The 10619-nt window shown below is 33.4% G+C and overlaps 1 protein-coding gene across 1 annotated transcript in view; it reads left to right on the forward strand.

The window, feature by feature from the left end:
* The window catches only part of LOC107674758 (potassium voltage-gated channel subfamily H member 7-like), a 122814-nt gene that overhangs the window by 51027 nt on the left and 61168 nt on the right, over positions 1-10619 (forward strand). The window contains exon 4 of the mRNA XM_016468851.1: positions 6708-6863. Coding sequence (XP_016324337.1) covers positions 6708-6863 — 156 coding nt within the window. The remainder of the gene's footprint in view (positions 1-6707; positions 6864-10619) is intronic.

Here is a 10619-nt window from a genome sequence, read left to right on the forward strand (position 1 = left end):
ACCACTATGAAGTCTATATACAGTATATATATATATATATATATATATATATGTATATGTATATATATATACAGTATATATATATATATATATAATACAGTATATAATTTTCAATAACATTTGTTGGTTCTCCACTTTTTTGCATAAAAACAGTTAAATAGATGACATGTATGAGTTATTATATTATTATTTCATAAAAAAAAAAAAAACTTATCTTTATCTCTGACTGTTGACCTCTTTCCCTCAACTTTACCTGCATCAAGACACTAGATCTTTGTGCATCGCATCTCTGTCACGACGTCTGCGGTGTCTTTTATCAGTGAAACAGCGTCTGCGTCGTGAGATACCATGAGACCAATTACACACACTTTATTGTGTGAAACACCATCAACTTAATGACACTAAACGTTACTGAACTACGCCTCTTGTATGTTTAGAGTATAATTATCTTTAATTGTTGCTGATGAATCATGTGAAACACAGTCTGGACCTCTAAACATCAGTATTAGCAATATCTAAAACTGAAATAAAATTTTAAAAATGGAGAAATACAAAAAAATGACAAAAAAATTACTAAAACTTTAACTGAAATGAAAAAAAGAAGATCTAAAAATGCAAAATATTTATAAAAATGATACTAAAATCACTATCACACTAAAATCACACAGCATATTTCTGAAATTCTGGTGTATAATTATATAAAAATACTTCAGATGTTTCTGGAGAACAGGAATGACCCCGTTTGTTTAGTTAGTGTGTTAAAGTTGTATAAGTACTAGTTACTAGCAGTGACCTGCAGTGGTGCCAAAAACTGTCAAACAGACGGATACTCGATCTGCGTCTCTTCCATAATTCATTAGAGAAGGAAGCATTGTAGTGTCATTAGTGACTGGAAATGTTGTGAAACACAAATGTCATGATTTTAACACTATAAATAATTCATTTGTCAGGACCTCATTTGTAAATGAGCATTTAAATCAGAAAGGATCTGTCTGGATGCGTCATCGGTCTCTAGAACAGAGGTGTCAATTTCATGTATTAGATGATTTTACTATAGTATTACTGTTTAGCACACTTTTAAAACTGACCTCATGTTTTCATATAATTAAACAAATTGCATTCTACCTCACTGATTTCAATAAGTATTTGCACATGAAGTACATATTTTAGGTGATTTGACAAAACATTTTTCAATGTTCATTTTACAGTTCAAATGTTTAATAACATTTAGCTTTTTTGGCAGTTTAAAAAGAGAAAAAAATGAGTTCTAAAACAGGAAAAATTAATTATAAATATTTCGATTTAAAAAAGATATATTTTTAATTTTAATGCTTGTGTTAATTGCATATTAAAATAAAATAAATATTTCTTAAAATAAAAATTTTAATAAGTATTTTGCAGATTAATATGGTGTTTATATATTTATTTATTTATTAATGCCAGCTCTGAACAGGCCTGCTAAAGCCTGCCGCTGCTAGTTATATTTAGTCAGACAGGCAGCATGCTGCTAATGAAAACTAGCGATGGTTCCTCCAGACAGAGGAGCGAGAGATGCTTGAACGTGTCTGAGAGCCTCAACAGACACTGCATTTGCATGTTACACAGTGAGAATCTCTTGATCCGTGTGCAAATGGCACGTCAGGTGTCCTCGCTGAAGAGGTTTGGTTGAGACCACACTTTCTGCATGAGATCTTCATAAGAGCTCAGACGCTGAGGGGAAATCAGTGTGACGAATTACAGTCCTGGTAAAGAATGCAATCTGGCATATTTACAGAGGAAGTGAGTGTGTTGCGCAAAAAAAAAATCATTTACATTTCATTTACATACTGAATGCAGTGCTATACCAGAGTAGATATTAAGGTTGTAATTTCACTCATGAAATCATAAAATATTGAAATTTTTAATTTAATAAAAATGTACTTTCAATATACAATTAATACAAGTGTTAAAATAAAAAATTATTTAAAAAAAATTAAATTGTAGAAAATTCTTAAAATTGTAGAAAGTGTAGTGTTTTTTTTATTTTCTAGAATGCATTTTTTTATTTAAAAGAGAAAAGTGATAAAAAGTTTGTGCTGTAAAATGTTTTGTCAAATCAACTAAAATATGTATTTAATGTACTAACATCTAAATTATCTGGTTTTATTCAAGTTAATTATATTATTTAATATGACTTAATCAACCTGAAATCATTAAGGTACGCCAAACAAACTCAATTTTTTGGAGTCAGATCAGGTAGAAGTATGAAAGTAAAGCTGCAGCACTTGTGTCACCAAATGAAATCACAAAGCATTTATTTAAAATTTCAGTTGGATAAATATTAATTTTATTTTAATAACCTTACAGTTGCTACAAAGATTACATTTACAAATAATTATTAAAATCTTGATAAATTTTTAATCTTCTAGATTTTTTTTTTATTTTTTACTTTTCATTATCTAGAAATCACTATGTGCGTACAATCTCTAAAAAAAACTTTATCACAAATAAATGGAAAATTAAGGAAAAGTCATGGTTCATTTGGCTATCAAGTTTGTCCATCTGAGGCAGAATTTCCTAAACATCACATAAACTGCAGTTTCTATTCAGTAAATCTGACTGAACTTGTGTGCAGTGTAACACGGGCCAAAAGCTGCACATTTAATTTTACATTCAGGCTATTGTCAGTTTGAGATATGTGACCCTGGAGCACAAAACCAGTCGCTGGGGTATATTTGTAGCAATAGCCAAAAAAAACATTGTATGGGTCAAAATTATCGATTTTTCTTTTATGCCAAAAATCATTAGGATATTAAGTAAAGATCATGTTCCATGAAGATATTTTGTAAATTTCTTACCGTAAATATATCAAAACTTAATTTTTGATTAGTAATATGCATTGCTAAGAACTTAATTTGGACAACTTTAAAGCCGTTTTTCTCAATATTTAGATATTTTTGCACCCTCAGATTCCAGGTTTTCAAATAGTTGTATCTCTGCCTAATATTGTCCTATCCTAACAAACCATACATCAATGGAAAGCTTATTTATTCAGCTTTCATATGATGCATACATCTCAATTTCAAAAAATTGACCCTTATGACTGGTTTTGTGCACCAGGGTCACATATTTGCATTAGGACATCTTAGTAAATGGCTGAAATAATTTTGTGATCGCATCTTCTCATTGACAGGCCGTGATGTTCTTCATGTTCAGAGGATTTTCCGAGCACTTCTCCTCCGCACGCTCATTAGATTATACTGAACATGTAGATTAAATTACATTTGAGCAGAGTTGCAGCAGAATATTCCACACCTCATTTAATCCATTTTTCTTGTCGGTGTTGTGTTAGAAGTATTAATGGTACCTGCTGGAGCTGGAGACGTTGATGTACTGCTCAGGTCCAGCATGTTCAAGACGATCCCCTGCTTGTGTCCTATATGAGCTTCAGCGCTGATGTGTTTGAGTCCTGGTGGTTCTGACTGACAGAAAGATACAAAGAATACACTTTTGAGCTTGCTATTCATTAAAAGTCCTGAAACTAAATGCATCACCGTTTCCACAAAAATATGAATCAGCACAACTCTTTTCAACACTGATAATCAGAAATGATTGTTTAGCACCAAATCAGCACATTAGAATGATTTCTGAAGGATCATGTGAAACTGAAGACTGGAGTGAAAATTCAGCTTTACATCACAGGAATACGTTGCATTTTAAAATATATATTTAAATAGAAAACAGAAATAAATGCAGCCTTGGTGAGCAAAAGAGACTTCTTTCAAAACCATTAAAAAAATGACTATAAACAGTAGTTTATATGCAGATGATAAAATTATTTTATCTTGAACTTTGGTTCAAATCTATCTTTCAAAGGCATTTGTTGTCAAGGTTCCCATGAAAATCATGAAAATGTCAGGGAATTTTACAATGAATACAATAAAATTAATCCAATTGTATCAAGCTTAATATAAATAATTAAAAATTAACAAATATTGTACAAAACATTCTTAAAAGTAAATATTAACATAAAATGTAAATACTTACAGTCAGTTTTTTCTACTTATGCACAGTTTAAAATCGTAATTGTTTACCGCTATTTGTAAGTACAATGTCAAAAATACCTTTTAATAATCCTCATCAAGTAATCACAAATAAATAGAAAAAATAAGGCATGGAAATCCATTGGTCCGTTTTGTAATTGAGTTCGCCAATCTGTCTGAGGTCAAATTAGGGGCCGTTCACAACTGTATTATTTTAGTATCATTCATATATTATATTAGTTTTTGTCATTATTTTGAATTTGATTTTATTTTTATAATTTCTACTTTCATTTTCATTTTATAGTTTTAGTCATTTTGTTTTGTGATTTTTTTTTTATGTCTATGTAGTTTTCTAAGATTTAGTTTTTAGAGACATCATGTCAATTTCAACCATTCAGCGTCTCCATCAGCATCCAGGACCGATACTATCTGTATATTATGTCAGTCACAATCTTTCATACAAACACCCAAACATTGTAATAATCCTTCAGTGCAGCAGATATGAGGAGCCTGAGCATTTTTGTATCCTTTCATCACTAAAGGGGCTTTGGGAGTGAGCAGGAGATAAGGATGGATTGGACTAAAAAAAAGAGAAAAGATAAGAGGAGAACACTGGCGTCCATGTGGACAGATTCATTGTGCCGCAGTGCCTGTCACAGGCTGCTAAGTCCCGCCGCTGCAGAATAAGGGCAGCTGAACAGGGCTAAGCCTGCAGAGAGAAGCACAGGCTGTGACCTCTGACCTGTGGGTCTGATTCAGCGCATTTATCTGTGATCACACCCTCCAGCTCAGGACAGGGGCTCTCTTTTCACGTTGTTTGTCTCTTGGAGGTTGTTGGAGCTGGAGAGGGTTTTTCGGTAATGCAGCGTCTGTATCAGACAGCAGATGAAAGCTGCCATCACTCCTTCAATCACACCTTCTCCTGCTGCAGAGTGCAAATTAGTTTGTTATGGTTCAGTCTGTCTGCTTTGAACAAGGAGTTCACAAAAAGTGTATTTGGAGGGGTCTAATTATATTGTTGGGTTTTACATAGAGACATTTATATACAATTTAAAATACACAAATTATTGAAATATATAGTTTTTTTTAATATTACGATTTTTTACTTCCAGAACCCAATTGTTGTGATCGTTAGAGAAAAGATGTGTTCATGCACTGACAACAAAACAGAAGCATTTCAGATTGTTATTATTCCCCAAAGACAGCACTTATGTTATTATTGTTTTTATTTTATTTTATTTTACAATAGGATTCAGTTTGTTAACATTAGTCAATGCATTAACTATCAACTATTAACTATTAAGAACTAACAAAAAACATTGAGAGCATTTTTTTAGAGTATTAATATTATTTTATTGTTCATTGTTTATTTATATTAATGCATACAATTTTAAATGTTAAAAATACATTAGTAATGTATATGTAGAAATTAATGAACCAGGATTAATAAATGTTGTAAATTGTTACGGGGCTGACGAGATGAGAGACATGCGGATCCATCTGCAAAGCTTTTATTTAAAGGCGTGGTCATAAAACAGGCAAGGTTCAGACAATGGCAAACAGGTATATGAGGGCAAGACGAAGAGTAATTCAAAACGGGCGTGAGTCAGTCGACAGCAAACGTTATCCAGAGGGCTTGACAAGAGGGGCAATCCAATAACACGAGCAATAGTCCAGGCAGGAGCAAACAAAGTCCGAACGGCGAGACAAAAGGGCAATCCGAGAAACAAAGGCAGGAATAAGAACACGAGAAAACAGGCAAGGCAAGACTAAGACTAAACTATGAGAACTAGAAATGGCTACGTAGAGTAGCTATCGCTAGGTGAGTGATATGCGCTGAACAATACTCAGCGTTGAATGGTGGTGTGAGACTGATTTATATATTGTGTGTTATTGGTAGCAGCTGTGTGTGATTGGTTTCAGGTGAGATTGTAATTAGTGCAATGGAGCATGGGAAATGTAGTCCAGGGTGATGTGTAACAGTCTGTGTAGTTTGAGAGTCAATGTAGTGACCGGGTGACCTCTGGTGGTGAGTGAACGGAAGTTCATATACCGGATTTGTGACATAAATGTATTGCACATATTTATTTTATGATAGTTATTGCATGAACTATTGAAAAAAATGAACACTCACAGAACCATTATACAATATCCAGTGTGATTTTATTACCATTGAAATACTATTATACATTTTGTTTATATTTTAATTCGATTTTTTTATATTTTCTTTTTTTTTCATTTTCATATTAGTTTTATTCATTTTGTTGTTGTTTTTTATTTTCATTAAAAAATCTAAAAATAGGGAAGATTTTAGTATATTAATAAAAGCTTAAATATGGCTATCATATGACTTCAGAAAACATATATAATCTCAAAATTTATAAATTCCGTCTTCCACAGAGGACAAAAAATAGAGCATGTGGATTTGGAACAACATGAGTGAATAAATAATAACAGAATTATCCCTTCTTGGGCGAACCATTTTATGAAAAGTACCTTTATCCTCTTGATTTGTTTCAAATCTCCAGCCCTCTTGTATTTCCTTCACAACTCTCAATATGGCCATCTCTTCATTATCAAGCTAGACGTGGACCGTGGTCCAGACAGCAGACAAGCGATGGAAACTCAACCAAAATAACAAGATGTTTCTAGAAATCTAAACATGTCTTCATGTTTCTCCTGTAGGCTCAGACTTCCAGTGTAACACTCACATCATCCCAGTGAAGAACGAGGAAGGAGTTGTGATGATGTTCATCTTGAACTTCAATTATGTTCTAGACGAGGAGAGCAGCGACACTATGGAGAGACTCAACCTCACGCCGCCTGCCAAATCTGAAATCAGTGAGTGCAAACTGGATTCATTATTATTATTTTTATATATGTACTGTATATATGTATTGATTGATTGCAATGTCAGATTGGTTTCTTACACAGATTTTCCCCCACTATCTGCTCTTTCTGCAAATATTTATGCCATCTGTTTCCTCAGTAGGCATGTTTCAAAATTCTTCAATCAAGAGTTTTAAACCATGATCCAAACCAACCAGCTCTGAAACTTTGATTTGAAGAGGGGAAAAAGCATTAAAAAAAGATTAAAGTAAAAAAGAAAAAAGATGCAAAACCAAGTATAACATCTATTTTGAGTGAATGAACTACTGATCCCAGAATGCCTTGTGGATGTTACAATAAAAATAAAAATAAAAGTACTTTTCATGTCAAATAAACTTTTTATGTAATCTATTTAACTGGTTTTTATGCAAAAACATATTTACAACATGTAATATAGAAAAAGATTATATATATATATATATATATATATATTCCGTACCCACTGTATATATATATATATGTAATAAGCTATAATAAATATAATCAATTATAGCTGATTATAAAAAAACTGCACTATTTTGTCTAAATACATTTTAAAAACTAATGTCATGTAAGCTGCTTTAATTTGCTACAAATGAATTTAAGCATCACAAATTAATATATATATTTATTTTAATGCAATATTACGGAGCCACGCACATGGCATACAGGAAAAAAATAGTAGGCTAAATTGTGTGCACGATTTATTATTTCGTTCCCTCGATTTATAAATTGAGAGAACGAATTAGTAAATTGTGCGCACGATTTAGCAAATCGAGGGAACGAAATAGTAATTGTGTGCATGTTTTAGTACATCGAGGGAACGAATTAGTAAATCGTGAGCACGATTTATTTATTTTGTCTTGCATATCATGTGCGTACCAAGGCAACATTTCTAATTTTTTCTTTTTTAAGTTTTTCATCTAATATTTATATTTGATTTTATTTCAGCTTTATTTCAAGCAACCATTATTTCAATAGTCTTGGTTATAGTTAACAATAACAACACTGAAACTCTTGAATGTATCAAAATTGAAATGAACAATGCTGATTATACATTTCCAGATCAATCAAATCTAATTGTCTATATTATTGTGTATTGTAAGGTTCAATGTGTTGCTGGACCGTTGCTATGCCACAACAAGCCCATATCCAACCAGCAGCACCTCTTATGATCTTTTTATTGGGTGAGTCATTCATAAAAAGCAGACTGAAAGAGAGTAGTTGAGAAGACACTTTCATTCTCTTGTGAGAATCACATCTCTTGTTGTTTTTAGGTGTAATCGTGATGCCCAGACAAAGATTGATTGGAATGGGATATCCCAGGTAGCTCTCTTCTCCTTTGAGGCCTTCCGCTTTGTGGAACACAAAAACCTGTCCATCTCCACTTTCTACCTGCATTGTGCTACCCGACTCTGTGAGAACTCCACTTGCGCCTCCTTGCTTCCGGTAACTAATCGTGCTTATCTGATGACAGAATTTAATTTGTTTACTTTTAGTTTAGATTAGTTTTAGTCTGGCTCAACTCATGGTTATGTGTGGATTTCATCAGACCTTTTTTTTTTTTTTTTTTTTTTGTTTTTTCGGGGCTCCGTACAATATACATTTTTTTTTTCAATATTATTACTCAATGAAAAACTTTTTTTTTCAATTCTGATTTTAGCTTCCAGAACCCAAATGTTGTGATCTAGAGTATAAAGGTTGTGTTACTTTTTTCTTGCATGTCATGTGCGGGGCTCCGTACAATATACATTTTGTTTTTCAATATTATTACTCAATGAAAAACTTTTTTTTTTCAATTCTGATTTTAACTTCCAGAACCCAAATGTTGTGATCTAGAGTATAAAGGTTGTGTTACTGTAGTTAATGCATAATCAACAAAACTGAAGCTATTAACAACCACTGTTATATTATGTGTGTAAATAATCTGCAGTCATTTCTCTGACAATCTCTGATTGACTAAACTGAAGTCAGGCAGGAATCACTTTGTACCTTACAGCAGAGCTGCTTCCTGGTGACTCCTTCACAACCCCACCTCTGCTGTGCTAAACCAGCCATTCTAATCAGTCGTGTTCAACAGGAAGTGCTTTAACTGGCCAGCGCAGCGAGGCGTTCCTCAGCAGAGCGTGCTAATTAGACAGGAGCTTCTCGCTGAGACTGCTCAGATTCAGGTGGGACGCTGGCATCTTCTGCTCTCGCCTCACATGAGGGACGCTTTCAGAACTGGCTTCATATCAAGGCTTGAACTCACTCACCAGCAGGTGCAGATTGTGCTTTAGTCAATTCAATTCAAGTTTATTTGTATAGCGCTTTTCACGATACTAATCGTTGCAAGTCGTTGTGTTTTACTGGCCTACACAACAATCAGGTATGGTTTCCTTTTTGTTTTGGCACCTTCGGTGACCTGATTGACACATACAAGAGGACCAATCACAGTTAGTTGTGTTTTTCCATGCTGTTTAGGAGCTGGTCATCTGAAACATACACAAAGAATTTCTTCACAAACAGAAGAAATGAGTGTTGAGCAAACTGTCTAATCACAATTACTGTCCAGAACATTTCACAAACAGAAAAAAGCAGACTGCATTATGTTCACGGATATCTAGTTTGATGTCAATTAAGAGCCTCAAATGAAACTAATCAGTCGTGTTCAACAGGAAGTGCTTTAACTGGCCAGCGCAGCGAGGCGTTCCTCAGCAGAGCGTGCTAATTAGACAGGAGCTTCTCGCTGAGACTGCTCAGATTCAGGTGGGACGCTGGCATCTTCTGCTCTCGCCTCACATGAGGGACGCTTTCAGAACTGGCTTCATATCAAGGCTTGAACTCACTCACCAGCAGGTGCAGATTGTGCTTTAGTCAATTCAATTCAAGTTTATTTGTATAGCGCTTTTCACGATACTAATCGTTGCAAGTCGTTGTGTTTTACTGGCCTACACAACAATCAGGTATGGTTTCCTTTTTGTTTTGGCACCTTCGGTGACCTGATTGACACATACAAGAGGACCAATCACAGTTAGTTGTGTTTTTCCATGCTGTTTAGGAGCTGGTCATCTGAAACATACACAAAGAATTTCTTCACAAACAGAAGAAATGAGTGTTGAGCAAACTGTCTAATCACAATTACTGTCCAGAACATTTCACAAACAGAAAAAAGCAGACTGCATTATGTTCACGGATATCTAGTTTGATGTCAATTAAGAGCCTCAAATGAAATGTGATGCCAATAACACTATTTTGTTCACTAATAGACTAATACAACAGAGCGCTGAATTAAAATGAGAATAAATTATAGCTGTCTGATTATAAAGCACACTCATTTTTTTCCTAAGAAATATTAAACACTAAAGTAGATTTTTTTTTTTTAAATGATAGAGATGAATTTAGGCATAACTTAATCTTAATGTGCAACGTGAATAATGTATATTCAGTTTGCTATAAATATTACATATAACAGTGTTATTCATATATTATTTTTGCATTTGTTATAATTAAAAATATTATGTTTTTTAGGGTGGTTGACACTAAAATAAAAATTAATTATAGGTGATTATAAAATACAACACTATTTTGTCTAAATAAATCAGTAAAAACTAAAGCTAGTTGTTTTAAATGCTACAAATAAATTTAGGCATCACATTATAAAGTGCAGCATATATATATATACAGTGGGTACGGAACGTATTCAGACCCCCTTAAATTTTTCACTCTTTGTTATATTGCAGCCATTTG

This window comes from Sinocyclocheilus anshuiensis, unplaced genomic scaffold (assembly GCF_001515605.1).
Source record: "Sinocyclocheilus anshuiensis isolate Anshui unplaced genomic scaffold, SAMN03320099.WGS_v1.1 scaffold680, whole genome shotgun sequence".
Classification (NCBI taxonomy): Eukaryota; Metazoa; Chordata; class Actinopteri; order Cypriniformes; family Cyprinidae; genus Sinocyclocheilus; species Sinocyclocheilus anshuiensis.